General features: G+C 37.0%; 1 protein-coding gene across 1 annotated transcript in view; it reads left to right on the forward strand.

The window, feature by feature from the left end:
• Positions 1 to 338: 338 nt before the first annotated feature.
• The window catches only part of LOC112048418 (serine/threonine-protein phosphatase alpha-2 isoform), a 31,907-nt gene continuing 14,115 nt past the window's right edge, over positions 339 to 18,130 (forward strand). Inside the window, exons 1-4 of the mRNA XM_052882976.1 lie at positions 339 to 567; positions 721 to 852; positions 4,123 to 4,339; positions 14,740 to 14,828. Coding sequence (XP_052738936.1) covers positions 507 to 567; positions 721 to 852; positions 4,123 to 4,339; positions 14,740 to 14,828 — 499 coding nt within the window. The 5' untranslated portion in view covers positions 339 to 506. The remainder of the gene's footprint in view (positions 568 to 720; positions 853 to 4,122; positions 4,340 to 14,739; positions 14,829 to 18,130) is intronic.

Below are 18,130 nucleotides of genomic sequence, written 5' to 3' on the forward strand. Positions count from 1 at the left end.
TTCCGTACACTAGAATGACGAATAAAATATATAAATTAAAAGTAAAAATTACACAGTATATTAAATTTAAATTTATAATAAATAAAATAATATTTTGTTGGTTATATTCTTTACGTTAAAATATTTATATTTACTATAGTTCCTGATAGTTCCTAGATAATTTAAAATCTAAAATATTAGATTTTAACTATGATTGCAAATAACAAGAATATTATAAAATACCAGTCTATTTTTTTCGGATAATAAAATGGAATTAATGTTTAGTAAGGTTTAGTGCCAAAATAAATTTGTTTACTTTAGGGATATTTATTTTTCATAGCTGAGCACACTGATGATGTGTTTCTCAGCTCTTGTTTGTGTGTGTGAGTGATGTTTCTCCGCCATTAAAATTTCTGAGCCGAGAATTGAAATAGGTTTCAATTTTTCTATATCGGCGAAAATCTTAAACATCCCCCTTTCATTACTTGTAATATTTAGCCATATTTCGTGCACAAACAGTTTATCCGATGGCTGACAGAGACACAGATGAGTTAAACATCGATAATGTAATAAAAAAATTATTAAAAGGTAAAGGACAAAAATCGTTACTAAGTTAAATTTACAGTGAATTTGAGGTGTTTCCGTGATATTTCTTTGGTTTATCTATTGGTGTGATGAACATTGAGTGTTTTATTGTGAATTTCCTAAAGTGTTAGTGATATGTTTATATTTGGTTTTCAGTACGAGGCGAGAAGCCTGGTATGAATGTACAGTTAACGGAAATCGAGATTAAAGGGCTATGCTTGAAATCACGAGAAATATTCCTTTCACAACCGATATTACTTGAATTGGAGGCACCGTTAAAAATATGCGGTGAGTACTTAATTGATGATTTGTGAATGAAGCTTCACTGTAGGCATTCAACTTTCGAATTCTATAGCATAGAAATTGTTGTGACCTATTCCATTGTATGCAACAACTTTCGCGTCAAGGCTGTAATAAAATCTCAAGATGAATTTTATTGTATGTTCAGCGTTTTATTAAGGATTTAAGGAAGTAGTTACATGACAAAGGTTTAATCGGTCATAATCTATCAGTACATGACTCATTACTTATGAAATTTTTCTAAGATAATTGTATAATATTGGACAATTTGGACCTAAATTATAGAAAAACTATATTTACTGTTTAGTGTGCTTGAAATACCAAGAAGTTACTCTTATGATGGTAACAATCAATGTATAAGCTTTTTCAATGCACTACAAAACAATAATTTGTCAATAAATTACTGTCTTCGTTATCAACCCATATTCGGCTCACTGCTGAGCTCGAGACTCTTGTCAGAATGAGAGGGGTTAGGCTAATAGTCCACCATGCTGGCCCAATGTAGATTGGCAGACTGCAGTGTGCAGGTTTCCTCACAATGTTTTCCTTCACAGTTTGAGAAACGTGATATTTAATTTCGTAAAATGTACACAACTGTAAAGTTAGAGGTGCATGCCCTGCACCAGATTCAGACCCACACCCTCCGGAATCGTAGGCTGAGGTCATGTCCACCGGGCTATCACGGCTCTTAAATTGTTAGATAACTAATTGACAAACTAGGTATTATTTTAGCTAATATACAGTGTGTCTAAGCTAAATCATCCACTTTAGAAATAAAATCCTTGTTCATTTAATAAATTTCCATGGAAGTGGAAATGCTATGATATATGTTGCTGTATCACTTGTTGAAGTCATGCTGCAGTGTAAACTATATTTATGTTACTGCACAATTGACTTTTGATCTGAAAACACTGTGTTATACAATCACTGTCAGTGATGTAAACAAATTATATAGGCATGCCAAAGGTTGGTGTTGTGTAGACCTATTTAAATGAATAATATATTGTTAACTTTCTCTTGTGTATTCTTAAATTCAAACTAAGAACGCACTACACACTACATGTTTTAAAGAAAGAGACAAATTACATTTATTTTCAAATTGTGCCACACATCTCAATGCCTAAAATCTGGCTGCTCAGAGATTACAAATCTTAACATCAATGCCTTAAATCCAGCCGCCCAGAGTTTACGTTTCTGACAGGTTGTGATTGAATGGGACAAACATATTCAATTACAATTGTCTCGTTTTATGTCTCATCACTACAAAGACAAACAGTTGGCATAACCTTGAAACAACACAGTTCAACAACCTTGTACACCAGTTCAATATTACATTGCCTTTTTGATCACAATCTGTCAGAAATGCAATCTCTAAACAGGTGGATACTAAGTACTATTCTGAAGTCTCAACCACCTTAGCAAGTCAAGTCCAAAACTCAAAAAGAAGGAGTATCGAACACACCTTTGTCATGTCATGTCATCATGTCATGTGTTCAAGGATGTTACTAGCAATTAGCCTGCAAGGGCAGTCTATAACCTAGAGAGTTTTCAGATAGCATGGGTATGGTGACAGATGCCTAATGACGTCCATAATATGTGCAATTAACTTGAAACGTGGCCAACTTTCATGAGCGAAAAAGACAAACAAACTGTCACCCACACCATGCTATCTGAGAGACACTTTAGTGAGGGTGGCACATTAATAATATTATAGATAATTGTCAATAAAATAATTCAGCTTTTCACAAACTATAGCACTCTACATCTAAAGCAATTGTTGGATTTAGTTGCTTTGTATATTTGGGGGGGCAACTAACCCTCACGTCTCTTCTCAGCGATGTCCTTGCATGTGTTGTTATTTACATGTTGTGTAAAGATTAGCACATAATTTGTTTGCTTAATAAAAATCAAGCAACAAACGTGGCATCACATTATCAGCATGATGTCACTTTATTTACTAACAAACAAGCCAAGGAACTTTTTGATAGGCATCAAAAACTCTATACCTATTGTATTGTTTTTCAGTTCATTGCTCTTTTAAATATTACATTTAGAGTCAGAAAAGTATAACATGCCCCAACATTAGAGTCCGCTCTGAACACAAAGCACAGTATACAAAAACATATCACAGCAGTGTTACAATTGCATCATAATTTGGTGTGTTAGTCATAGTCTCAGTCCAAGCAAAAGCAAAGCATACACAATTCAGCATAGGATTATAATCCATGTTGCATCCACAAAAGAATTGGTCTGTCTTTTTGATTCTTGGATAGAAGATTGACACAATTGCCAGCTTAATCATTACTACTTAATCATCATAATTACTCCTTTGCTTTTATATGGAATGTTATGTTTTAATTTGTATTGGACATCTGCAGTAAATCCAACACATTTTACAAGGAAAGGACCCAACATAACATAATATACAGGGCCCTTAATCATGAGCTGGTTCTATGCCACATATGGGTTTGAAACTAGTCGGGCATACTCTGATGTTGTATCAAGTAAATTTTAGCCATGTTTAATAAATTATCAGTAATGTTCCATGGGGTTCTGGGTTACTTGTAACAATGAAAGCCACCAATATCTAAAAATGCTAATAGTCACAAAATCAGAAACAAATGCATAAACCACAAAAAACTGCAAACATTGTGATTTAACTTACCTTAGCTAACCTTGATGGCTAGTTGACAGAGCCATATCTCACCACTCAGAATTTGCCTGAAGTTACATAACTTATAGTCTAACTAACGTATGCAGCATGGTTCCATCCGTGTGATCTCATTCCCATAAAAAGAGACATCGATAAAATATAGCCATCACGCGTGGACAGCTGGACCAATTTCACTATTTATTTTTTTGATGTGTTTGTTTTTGTCAGGAGAAGGTTCTTATGACAGAAAAAAATTAAAAAATGAAAGGGGTAGGGGTAGAGGGTAGGGGTAGTTGAAAGTTTTACATCGATTTTCACGCGGACGAAGTCGCGGGCGGCCGCTAGTATTAGTATAAAATATATAGATAAGTGATTGCAGATAGAAAGAACAAAAGAAAACAGCATGTAGCGGGTATATAACACGATAAAACGAGATTTTTAATGTCGATATTTCGACCCAGTTGCATGGATCGTGATCACGACCCACGTTTGATCGTGGTATGTACCGTTTAAATAATATTCATAATGAACAACCACGAAATATGTTTAAAATCATTAGTTTATTGGGATATTGTAAGTGTTAAAAATGGTTTTGATGTTCGCAGGTGACATCCACGGCCAGTACTATGACCTGTTAAGGCTGTTTGAATACGGCGGCTTCCCACCAGAGTCCAATTATTTGTTCCTCGGAGACTATGTTGATCGTGGGAAACAGTCTTTAGAAACCATATGCTTACTACTGGCATATAAGATTAAGTATCCAGAGAACTTCTTCTTACTACGAGGGAATCATGAGTGTGCTAGCATTAATAGGATTTATGGGTAAGTCATTACATTAAGTGAACTTAGATAGCTCATTCTATTGTGATTATTTTCCATGGTAATGATGCAATAGTGAAAGTATTGTTGCAAATATAATGTGTATAAATGGGTTTTTAAAGTGCACATGTTTATTGTATGACATTTTTTTATTCTTCACAAGACTACAATCTCAAGTGATGATGCAATCTAAGTGGGCTAATTTGTTGGAGGATAAAAATCCACACCCCTTTCGGTTTCTACAAGACATCATACCAGAACGTTAAATCTTTGCTAGTAGAGTGGTAACTAGCCACGGCCAAAGCCTTAACAGCAGCCAGACCTGGACCAATTAAGAAAATCTCAATTGGCTCGGCTGGGGATTAAACCCAGGACCTCCATCTTGTAAATCCACTGCACATACCACTACGCTATTATACTATGTATACCTATTTTGCCAATGCGCTATTATACTATATATATTATGGCTATTATACATCTATGCTCTATGGTTTTTCCTGCGTAGATATAGTTGCCATGGCAATATCAGGATAAAAGTAGCTATAATCTATCTCTGTTTCAAATTTTATCCCAGCCATGAGTTATAAACTGATAAAAGATGCAATAACAAGTTCTGTAACTCTTGCTTTTGCAGTAAGCCCATTTCTATATTGATGCCAATAAAAATATTATCCTATAAAATCATATTGCTTGTGTGCTAAGCGGGTACAAGTTTATAAAGCTATTTCTTCCATCAAATTGTGTATCAGCAGCAGATTTGGGAAGTTGGCAGTGTAACACATCAACAAGCATGATAACTGATAAGCTGTTACCCTGGTTATTATCATTAACATCTGATATTGACAATCATAGAGTCAAACATTGTCACCTAAGCCCCCTAGGAGAAAATCACTTGAAATTGATAGTATCTATGACCACCACCATGCAGGTCCAATGCGGATTGGCAGACTTCACATACACAGAGAATTAAGAAAATTCTCTGATATGTAGGTTTCCTCACAATGTTTTCCTTCACCTTTGAGACATGTGATATTTAATTTCTTAAAATGCACACAACTGAAAAGTTGGAGGTGTATGCCCCAGACTGGATTTGAACCCACACCCTCCGGTATCAGAGACAGAGGTCATATCCACTGGGCTATCACGGCAGTAATAAAACCAAAAAAATAATTTTCCATGATCCAGCAACCAATACACATATTGTAGCCCTTTAAAGATTTCTGCTATGACGGAAAATTATCTGACAAACGTTCATATGGAGTAAATAGTAAAAGCAATGACATACAAGTAAGTAATTGAACTGTCTACCAACTGCTCTAATTACAACTGACTGTCATGGGAAATGGATACAGTCACGGGTGGATTGTTGAATAGTAATTATCGTCATCAACCCATATTCGGCTCACTGCTGAGCTCGAGTCTCCTCTTAGAATGAGAGGGGTTAGGCCAATAGTCCACCACGCTGGCCCAATGCGGATTGGCAGACTTCACACACGCAGACAATGAAGATAATTCTCTGGTATGCAGGTTTCCTCACGATGTTTTCCTTCACCGATTGAGACACGTGATATTTAATTTCTTAAAATCACACAACTGAAAAGTTGGAGGTGCACGCCCCGGACCGGATTCGAACCCACACTCTCCGGAATCGGAGGCAGAGGTCATATCCACTGGGCTATCACTGCTCACCACCATAAATTTATTGCTCAGTGTAATAGTAATTACACTGAGCAATAAATTTAGCTTTTAGCCTTTATAAAATGTAACATACGCCCTGCGGTTTCACGCCCTTCACGTTCCCATGGGAATACAGGAATAAAATACAGACAGATAATAACAAATAACATAAATGTGACTTTTGTTATTAGTTCAGTAGATCCAGTGAATAGCCCCTACAACATCAAAAACTCATAATTTTTATGTTTTTATAATATAAAATACAGTGGCTTGCTTTTGGTTGTCGATCAGGGTATGCACTAGTAAGAAAAATTAGCCGAACTGGAAAAATCTGCATTTAAAAGTATTAAGAAAAACATCTATTATGGTATGCAGTACTTTGATGCATGTATGAAGTGCACGCCACTAATAGAATATGTGGCAATCAAAATATTGTGTGTTTCTAGAATAAACAATTTTTTTTTTATTACTTCCTGCACATCTGGTACTATTTTATTTGATAGTTATTTTTAAACATTTTATTACTTATAGTTTAATGAATAATTGAGTTATTTTGCTATTTACCGCAAATTGCCGACAAACCCAAGCGGGTAATCCAGCACCGAATAAAAACCTTGTATTGTTCTATCACAAAAATAAAGATCTCAGGAAGAATCTTGGAATATTGACTTTACAATGCTCAAGTAAATATTGTCGAGTCAAGAAATAATCAATGAACAAAAGAACGCCTGGTTATATTCATTACTATCAGACACTCCGGTTTCGCCCGCCGTAGTACCCGTTCCCGTAGGAATACGGAGATAAAATAGATTCCACAAATTACCTACTTGGTGAATCTACTAGCTTTCTATTAGTAAAACAATATTCTAAAGTTCGGTTAATAGATCCAGAGATTACCACATAAACTCATAAACTTCTCTACCCCTTTACCTTTACATTAGTAGTTAGTTAGCGACCTAACTATATGGGCCTTATTAGAAGGCTCAAAGTCACTCAGCAGGCGATGGAGCAAGATATGCTTGGAGTTTCTCTGCGTGATCGAAATAGAAATGAGGAGATCCGCAGACGAACTAAAGTCACTGACATAGCTCAACGAGTCGCAAAGCTGAAGTGGCAATGGGCAGGCCACATAGTTCGAAGAGGCGATGGACGTTGGGGTCCCAAGGTGCTGGAATAGCGACTCCGAACCGGAAAGCGCAGTGTTGGTCGACCTCCCCCCCACAAATCCAAATTTTAGCCAAAACTGTTCAGTAATTGCGATGAGGAGTTAGTAATAACATATGGTGGCGTACACTTCATATATGCAAAAATGCACCGCCTAACCTTAGGACTCATTACAAACCAATGCTGTTTTTACTTATAGTGCATACCCTAGTTATAAACATTATGCACGCCACTGATAACATAAACCTACAGACATCCACAATTTACTCCTTAATATTTATGTGATTTTTTTTCGTTGACACAAGGTGCATCCACTATAAACAATATCAACCCCAGTAGAGATCCTTGCGTGATCTAATAGCAGTACGCGTGAGTCACTGTACTGATTCATTGCGAAGGTCGATAGGTGTTCGAGTTCGTTATATTGCGTGTCGATTATTTTGATCTTTATAATTGCGTGTAACACTGTTCTTTATTAAGGCTTTTAAGCTTGGTTAACTCATAGTAGTTATATGGTAAAGTCAAAGCCAAGGCCTCAAATAGCTCCACGGTCCTAAGCAGATCTCAGAAAAGTCATGGATTTTAAATATAAAACGCTAATACCGTACGTCTATTCTCATATCCACTTGTAGCAAAAAATATATAAATCTATACTTCTATACTAATAGTATAAAGAGGAGCGGAGATTAGGTGCAATTCTATTGGTTAATATTTCTCCGTTTCTTGGCTCCGCTGCTTGGCTCCGCTTAGCTGGACTGGCAGCCTTACACAAAAACACACGTTAGCTTTATAACACCCCTTTGCGTCGAGGGTTAAATATGACATCATTCATTAAAATCGATTAGATTATTTATGTAGATAAAATTGACTATGATTAATGTTCACGTAGCGTACGATGACACTCCTATCATGGACGTGTTATCGTTCTTTCGCCATTTATTTTTTCAATATCACTTATCTTTTTACATGACAGCTTTATATTTTTTATACATAGTCATTTTACGTTTTAAATACATATCTTTATGTTTGTTTACTATGGTTAGGTAGGCATTAGTCAAATATTCGTGGAATTAATCGGCTCGGCTTTCTTTTGCAGACACTATGAGATAAACGAGTAAAAACAATTCATCCGCACTTTATGTAGAGTAGATCAAAGATTTTATAACTATTAGATATGTCAGTAGCGCGTCGAAACTGAGGCGAACAAAAGTGGCTAATTGTCTTAATTTCATTCAGTAACATTGTTAACAACTACAGTTATTTAAACAAATAATACATATATTGTCTACAATGTCCAATTGTGTGTTCAGAAAGTGTAAAACTATAAGTATATACATAAATATGTAATATAAGTAAACAAAAAAAATGTGCATGTGTGCGCTCAGTGGAGTAGCATAATTCGGATCACTTATTGCGGTGATTTTGTAGGCAAAAACGTATACGTACGTACGGGTAACATATCTATAGTATAAAATCTTTAGATAGGTACCCAAAAAAATAAATATTTTATGATTTGTCGACGTACTTTATGTACCATAGTACTATATGCAATAATTTAGCATTCTAGTTGTATCTAGTCTCTGAGCTAAAGCGCGGACAGACTGACATGGCGAAACTATAAGGGTTCCTTGTTGCCTAAGGAACTCTAAAAAAGTTTCCAGTTACAACTAATTCTGGAAAACGGCAGAAATTCAGATGTCAAGTTAAGAAAAGCAATGACACTATCATTTTGCTATATTTACCTTATCATTGAGATAAGATTGTGTTGAAATTGCAATAAAAATAAATAAGTGAAGGACCAATACGGGGGATTACCTTATTGTTGATCGTTAATTTTTATACTTGACCCCATTCCTTACCTCATTAAATTGACTAACCTTACACCTGGTTTACTCGTGTATGTAGCCTAACTAGTAGACGCCACGCGTAGTTTCCGTTCCCGTGGGAATTTGGGGATAAAATATAGCTTATGACACACTCACTCATAAATAACGTCTCTTTCTATAGGTAAAATAATTTTCAAAATTGGTTCTTTACATCCAGAGATAACCTGCAACCTCACAAACTTAGAAACTTTACCTCTTTATAATTTTAGACATTTGCTGCATTTTTGTTCATCACTAATGTGACATGACGGCTAGCAGCAACAGTAATCATACCATTATTTTGTTGTAGAGGACGTCGAGCAGGTCCCAGGACTTTTGACTTTGGAGTAGGTTTATAGGATCCTTTCAGAATGCATTAACCATCTTCCCTGCCCGACATGTTCTCCATGCCCATACTAAACAATTTATGATGAACAATAATTACAACACAAAACATTATTGCACAAAATCGCTAACACGACTGGCAGCGTGACGGTGTATACGCTGCCAAACAAACAACTCAGCTCAAGACATAAAATACCCTCTTATTTATACCAATACTGATACCTAGCCTCCACAATAACAAATAATGAATATTACTACCACTTCTAATCGAGGAACTTGGTTATCGGTTGGTGGTCTGTCAGGAACTAGAGGGATCTATATCGATTGCCCAAAGTTCCTAGTAGGCCTCGCAATGTCTACAAGACATTGCCGACCAATGCAGGCAATCGTAAATATTGTTCTCTCTTTCGATTGCGATTGGTAGGAAGAGGCGTGGTCGTTTTGCCATGTTTACATCGCCCGGAAATTACGTACGAGATACGAGTGTCGTTGCGTCGATTTGGAATGTTTCCAGTTTTCACCGCGCTGATGTGACAGTATGACTCATGGTGGGTCTAGGGTTGCCATATTTAAGCTGTAAAAAATATTGTACACTAGAGATAATAATAATAAAGTACTATAAAGAATAAGTAAAAAGTAGACGAACATAATATATTTGTTGCCTATATGTTTTTATAAGTCGTGATAGCCCAGTGGATATGACCTCTGCCTCCGATTCCGGAGGGTGTGGGTTCGAATCCGGTACGGGGCATGCACCTCCAACTTTTCAGTTGTGTGCATTTTAAGAAATTAAATATCACGTGTCTCAAACGGTGAAGGAAAACATCGTGAGGAAACCTGCATACCAGAGAATTTCTTAATTCTCTGCGTGTGTGAAGTCTGCCAATCCGCATTGGGCCAGCGTGGTGGAGTAATGGCCTAACCCCTCTCATTCTGAGAGGAGACTCGAACTCAGCAGTGAGCCGTATATAGGTTGATAAGGTATGTTTTTATAAAAACTGAATTTATTGGCACTGAATAAGAGTGTTACATACATTACATAATGTAAAAAATATAGTATTTTTGCGTATTATATATTAATTCTTCGACAGTAGATACGCAGACCCTAAATTTAGTACAATCTATACTTCTATACTAATCTATACTTCTATACTAATATTATAAAGTTTGTAAGTTTGTAAGTTTGTCACATTTTTTAAATGGGGTAATCTTTGGAACTACTAGTCCGATTTCAAAAATTCTTTCACCAGTAGAATGCTACATTATCGGGGAGTGCTATAGGCTATATTTTATATTAGTATGATATATATTCGCCGAGTTAACACAGTTTTTGTCATACAAGTCGGACCGAAAATCCTCTTAAGCAGACTTATTCGCATGCGCTGCCTTAACCATTGTGTAAAATTGAAATTAATGTATGGAGACTTTATGTATCTTTAAAAGTTCTACAAAAAAGTCCGCGACACCATATATCTATCTTCTATATATTAGCAGATATAGTACCTTTTGTGTTTTAAAAATTATGAATTTTATATACTTAGGTTTACGTCATTATTTATACAACTAAACTTTAATTATTATTAAAATAAATTATTTAATAATCACAAGGATATTATGGAGATAAGATTTGCCCTTTACAGTATGTTAATTACTTAAATAGTTTCGGAGATAATACAAAATTTCTAAAAGACGCAGAAATTCCGCAATATGACGCCCGGCGCTTTCATTGACGTAGTTCCCGTTCCCGTGTGAATATGGGGATCAAACATAGCCTATGACACTCGCAAATAACGTAGCTTTCTATTGGTAAAACAATTTTCCAAATCGGTCCAGTAGATCCAGAGATTACCTCCTACAACCACACATTATATTATTAGCATAGAAGTCTCTATTCCTTTTGGTCATACCACCACTCTCGAAGGACTGGACTGATTTTGCTCAGGGTAGGAGTAAGATAGAGAAGTTACAGGGTAGGGTAGGGTACGGGTAGGGAAGCGTGGGGGTAGTGTAGGGGTAGGGTAGTTTTAGGGCCGGGTTTAGGGTAGTGGTAGGGTAGGGGTAGAGGTAGGGCAGTGGTAGGGTAGAGGTACGGGTAGGATAGGGAAGTGGTAGGGTAGGGGTAGGATAGGCGTGAGATAGGGGTACGGGTGGGATAGGGGTAGGAAAGGGATAGGGTACCGGGAGGGTAGGGGTAGGATGGGGGTAGGGGTAGGATGGGGGTAGTGTGTAGGTAAGGTAGGGGTAGGGTAGGGGTAGGTTTGGGGTAGGGTAGATGTAGGGGTAGGGTAGGGTTGGGGTAGTGGTAGGGTAGGGTAGGGTTGGGGTAGTGGTAGGGTAGGGTAGGGGTAGTAGTAAAGTTGACATCGAAATTTACGCGGACGAAGTCGCGGGCGTCCGCTAGTACTATATAATATAGTACGGTTGGCAACCCTAGGTGGGACACATACAAATCGTCCAGTGTACCTACCAACGTTGACCCATGTAGCTTAAATTTGGCCCATCGCACGGCTATTTGCCTTCGTAAATAATAATATATGTCATTTGGGTTTTGCTCGCTAAACATGTGTCAATTTTTGCGTTGATGTTTTTTTGTTTCTTTTCATCTAAGTATAAACTCGAGATAATAATGGGTATGAACTTATTCAACGCGAAGCCGAGGTCCGTCTCTCACTGAGGTCGTACTGTACGTCCAATGGCGTATCGGGTCCACGTCCAGGGTGGCAGGGCTGACCATGACGATTTGAATTGGTAAAATATGTCGAAGTATGCCACAAACCTCGAAGCTATAGCTCGAAAGGGTCCCACAGTTTGCGATGAGCTAAGAAGTAATCTAACATTTGAAAAAAATACAGCATGGGGAATTTTCTTGGGCCCCATGTAATAAATTCGCAACGGGCCTCAGATAGCGTAGCTGTTTCGTCCCCTGTTTCATCTACTCTGGCAGAGTTGCACTCGACCAAATTCTACTGTGACGCTGCTGGGGTTCGAATAAATAGCCTACAGCAAATATAAGTTCAAGAAAAAAAAAACAACGGTTGGGGCTTTTGTACTAAACGTGTGTAATGGACTAAGAGCCCACAGATCTACGTCATTATATAAAAGCTGAAAGTTTGTCAGCTCATGCTCCTACCATAAGTAAGTAGGTACGGTACCGATTATGGAGTTTGGAACGTAGTCGCTTTGGGAGGTAGCAGGTTTTAAGGATCCAGACCCCCAACCGTCTAAGTATCTATAAAGTGTAATTTTTTAATGTTTTCCTCTGGCATAATATGGGACAGCCATGTTTTTTCTTTTTTTTTTTCAATGTTTGTTACCTTATAACTTCGTCATTTATTAATCAATTTTAATAATTCTTTTTTTGTTTGGAAGAGTATTACTACTTCCAGATTGGTCCCATTTCATTTTCATGAAACTAGGATTAGTATTTTCGTGTTAAAATCAAAATAATTCAAATATGTCTTTGAAGTCGGTTCCATTTTTATCTCAAAAAGATTATTTGATTTGGCAATGTTGGATATTTCATCGTTACATTTTGGAAAGTTAATTTTCCCGATTGGCTTTTTATTCAAGTCTCGCAAGCTGTTGATACCGGTCCAATATTGAACGTTCTTTATTCCATAAGCCCCGGGTTTTTATCTGGCAGAACGCCAGACTAAAAGTGAAACACTTTTAAGCCATAAACCGTCCGGCGAAGTTCGAGCATCACTTCATCTTTGTGGTGGACACAAACACGGGTTTTTTTTTTCAACACATGAAACCTTTATAAAAAAACAAAGTCGAGTTAGTTATACCAGAAAGGTTGAACGGATTTGGATGAAATTTGGCACAGGGCTAGATTATAGTCTGAAATACATTGACCTCTTATAATACAAGGACGCACAATCATGTAGAAAATTTCACTTAAAAACTGGCCAATTTTGCTTTGACAGTTTTAAAATTATTGGTAAATAAAAATTTTACCTAACGGCCTTTAAATATAGTCCAATATTCAATAAAATCCCAAATTCAGAGCTAATTCAACCTTAAGAATTGAGTTTAAGGTTGAATTTGCAAATGCAACTACTTGAATTGAGTGCTAAGAATGTTTGGCACTCATTGAGTGGGGACGTTTTTTGGTCGCTGATTGTGCATCCACTTTTTAATAGGAAATAGCACATAGTTATTAGGCAACTTTTTATTCCTATATTTTTAATCATAAGCTTTATCATTATTTCATGTGGAAACATCACGTTAGTTTAATAATAAAAAACCACATGAAACTTGTTTTTTTTTTGCAGACAAAACAAGGCAAAACTTTAACTGAACTAATAAATTTATTATTAAAAAAAAATAATCTCTAAAGTCGCTTAAAATGCACCCTGAATGTAATTTTACTCTTTGTGTATAAGGAAATGATACGCAAAAAGTTGATATTTGCGTGTCAACTACATGATTTATCACTTGTGTACCGTAGCTCGCTAGTTGATCTTGATGTGTAAGTCAGTGTCAAGGACTATAAATCAACGATAACACTCTAGTAGGTACACCTAGCGTGCGAGAACGACATAATATCTCGTCATGAGAAAAATACATTGTCGACCAATAGCGGTTGAACGAAATTTCTCCCTCTTTCGAAGCGATGGGAGGATACGAGAGAGCGATATTTTACGCCGACGCTATTGGTCGACATGTCTATTACTCATGACGAGATATCTCGTGGCGCGAATATTAGACCTAGAGGGTGTAAATCTAACGACGCAGCTACTAGGCGTTTTCAGCTATGACGGCCTCCGGAGCGCAGTGGTATGCGCGGTAGTTTTACAAAACGGAGGTCCTGGGTTCGATTCCCAAGTCGATTGAGGTTTTCTATATTAGTCCAGGTCTGGCTGGTGGGAGGCTTCGGCTGTGGCTAGTTACCGGCAAAGACGTACCACCAAGCGATTTAGCGTACCGGTACGATGTCGTGTAGAAACCGAAATTTTCATCCTACGCCTAACAAATTAGCTCGCTTCCATCTTAGGTTGCATCATGACTTACCATCAGTTGAGATTGCAGTCAAGGGCTAACTTGTAAAGAAAAATAGCCCAGATGTCATATCACCTCTCCCTTCAATTCAGAGGGTAAAGGTTCGAATCCGGTGCCGGGCATACTGTGTCGGAAACAGTGAAGGAAAAACATCGTGAGGAAACCTGCATACTTGAGAATTTTCTTAATTCTCTACGTGTGTAAAGTCTGCCAATCCGCATTGAGCCTGCGTGGTGGACTTGCTAGCGTAACCCCTCTCATTCTGAGGAGACACGTGCTCAACAGTGAGCCGAATATAGGTTGTTAATGATGATGATGATGATTAAAATGTTTAAATGTTGCCCACAGGTTCTATGACGAATGCAAAAGGAGGTACAACATCAAACTATGGAAAACATTCACGGACTGCTTCAACTGCTTACCAGTGGCTGCGATAGGTGAGTAGAATTTTTGCTAATTTATTACCCTAGCAGATGCCCGCGGTTTCACCAGCGTAGTTCGCGTTCTCGTGGGAATATGGGGATAAAATACAGCCTATAACACTCGCTAATAACGTGGCTTCAAAATCGCTTCACTAGAGTCGAGAGTCACTTAAAATCTAAACAAATATATATAGGAAGAAGGTTTGTTCTTCGACAAAATTGTCTGAATTGCTTCTTCAGTTTAAATTAAGGGTTCTCAAAAATGTAGGCAATAGGCATATCAATTTGCATTAAATTTATCGTCAATTATCATGACGTCACAGGGTTTCCCGTTCCCGGGGGCATACGGGGATGAAATATAACGCTCCAAAGGTTGCCCAAAGTTGTACACAAGAACCTCAAAAACTTTACCTTTTTTATCCTTTACAAGTTAGCCCTTGACTACAATCTCACCTGATGGTAAGTGATGATGCAGTCTAAGTTGGAAGCGTGCTAACTTGTTAGGAGGAGGATGAAAATCCACACCCCATTGGGTTTCTACACGACATCGTACCGGAACGCTAAGACGCTTGGCGGTACGTCTTAGCCGGTAGGGTGGTAACTAGCCACGGCCGAAGCCTCCCACCAGCCAGACCTGGACAAATTAAGAAAATCTCAATCTGCCCAGCCGGGGATCGAACCCAGGACCTCCGTTTTGTAAATCCACCCGCGCATACCACTGCGCCACGGAGGCTGTCAAAATATAACCTCTTTATAATATTAGTATAGATAAGCTATACTAATATTATAACTCAATCATAAGTCGATCTTATTAAATACTCATGTTTATAGTTTCTTCTGTAATATCCATTCTCGGAAAGCGCTTTCCATCGTAAATAGGCCTTACAGGAAATTGTTATGGATGTATTCTAAGCTTCTAACCTTTCTTAACTTTCACCTAACAAGTTTTAGTTGCATGCCGCATAATAGCTGCATTATTTAATTTAAAAAAAAATCGATGTTCATTCGGCTCACTATTGAGCACGAGTCTCCTCTCAGAATGAGAGTGGTTAGGTATTACCACCACACTGATCTAATGCGGATTGGCAGACTTCACGCACGCAAAAAATTAAGAAAATTCTCAGGTATGCCGGTTACCTCACGATGTTTTTCCTTCACCGTTTGAGACGCATGTTTTTTTTTGACTATGCAAATATGTAATTCCTATATTATTATAGCTTATCAAATTACTTTTTATATACTTGAGTGAAGATTGTGATTTACATAAAACGCATTATTTTATTCGCAAGGTCTCGGAAGTGACCTACATATTAACATATTATCGAAACATAAAGGCGTCATTACTTCCGCCATTCGGTGACCAATTTGCCGCTTAACTGAGCGTGAATTAACATTACTGCCTGAAGCTTCTGTTTGAGGTAAATGATGTATCTGTTACCGTTATTGTCAGCCTGATCGTGTGTTGGTCACGATGTGCATGACATCATGCCGATCGCGACCAACACACGATCAAGTATCTGTTAGGTACCGTTAATGTAAGCCACTGACGATCAAGTAATCTCAGTAGGTAAATCATGCCTGCAGCGCTAACGGCTTAACAGCCAATAAAACTGAACACCTGTCCAAAATATTTTATCGTAATTAGATGAAAATTCATACAGTTTTAGCTTCCTTACATTAAATGTGACATTTTTTAATAAATAAACTATAAGCATAAATGCACAAATAACAAATATATTGGTAATTTTGTTTGAACGTGCATACAAATCTAACGATCATTACATTGCCTATGACGTCATTAGTTCGAGCCATTTTGTATGGGGCGTTTTTCAGGGATCCGCGGCAGCGTCGCAAATCTGACTCTTTAAATACCTGTAGCTCCGAAAGTAATGATCGCAGATACCCTGTTCCTTTTACAAAATTGCTTTACTATTAGTATCCTCTTAATTTATATACAATTTAAAAAACTGTCATCATCCCTATTGTCGGAAGAAGAATTTAACAAGGTTCGACAAACACTTCCATGTGATAACGTGGGGATTTTGAGCTCTGTGTTATCATTTATCATGCAGGTCTTTACTTTACTTCCTCTTTTCATTTTATCTCTTTGATACGAGTAATCGCATCTCAAACTGGGCTGGCAAGGCTGTTTTAGCCAGCCATCCATCCTATACTTTTATATTTTTTTATGGATTGAAAATAGCAAATTACGTTATTAAAATTAAAACATGTCTTTTTTATATTTCATTCGATTTTAAAACGGGAATTTTTCTTTGCTGTTTTTACTTATACAAATAATCTGCATATTGTTCAGTTCGGCTGAATGTTGATCAAAGCACGTTGAAACTAGATCGCAAGCTCTGATTGCAGCGGCTAATTAAAAACGACACTGCAACGTCATAGTGGCGTCGTCGGTCATTGTTTTATTTGTCCACTACACGTTTTCGATGAAGGCTTTCGATGCTAGAAAAAAAAAATTAATTAAACAAATAAAAATCCGACTGCATAAAGTATAAAAGAACTGAAAAGAAAAAAAACAAGCTCAGTCCAGAAGTGTAGAAAGCAATTGGAAAACAGTCGGGACCTATTAAATAATGTAGAAGAACCGACTGTTTTCTAATTGCTTTCTACTATAATTACGAAAAACATAACCCTTCTTGCAGTCGGGTAATTAATGACCAATCTTTAGGTAACTCTGACTCGACGATTATGGTTTTCTGCAAATTGTAAATTCACACCAATATTTTTCGGAATATTTTATTGAGACTTCCGGATTCGGACTAGGAATGTTCGCCTTGTCCTTCCCTTTCCAACATTTCCATTCACCTAAATGAGTCCTTTTTTTAGTACTTTTATTTATTTTCTCTATACGTGTCCAAACAATCTAAGCACACTTTTCTAAATGAGATGGTCCAAAATTGTATGGAGCCCAGGTCCAGTCATTGTACCCTAGCGAAAATAAAAGAAGATATTTTTTTTAACTATCTTTTATTATACAAATCTACGAATTTACATTAATTCTTTCGAAATAATATTCATTATCTCCCAAGAAATGCAACACTAATATGGGTAATAATGGCGGATTGATGACGTTTTCAATGCAGTAATCGATTTGACGTTTGCTGTCAATTGTCATGTCAAAGTTGCTTTGAGGGCGCCATCTTGATATAACTCGAAAACTTGGGTTTTAATTTTATTTATTTCTTTTTATTTAGTTATATTTATTCACTTTAACAAATTTTAATAAGATCCTTGTATTTTTTAATTTTAATGATACGTGGTACAAGAGTGGATCTGAAATGGACTATCTCCTTTTA

This window comes from Bicyclus anynana, chromosome 8 (genome assembly GCF_947172395.1).
Source record: "Bicyclus anynana chromosome 8, ilBicAnyn1.1, whole genome shotgun sequence".
NCBI classification, from domain to species: domain Eukaryota; kingdom Metazoa; phylum Arthropoda; class Insecta; order Lepidoptera; family Nymphalidae; genus Bicyclus; species Bicyclus anynana.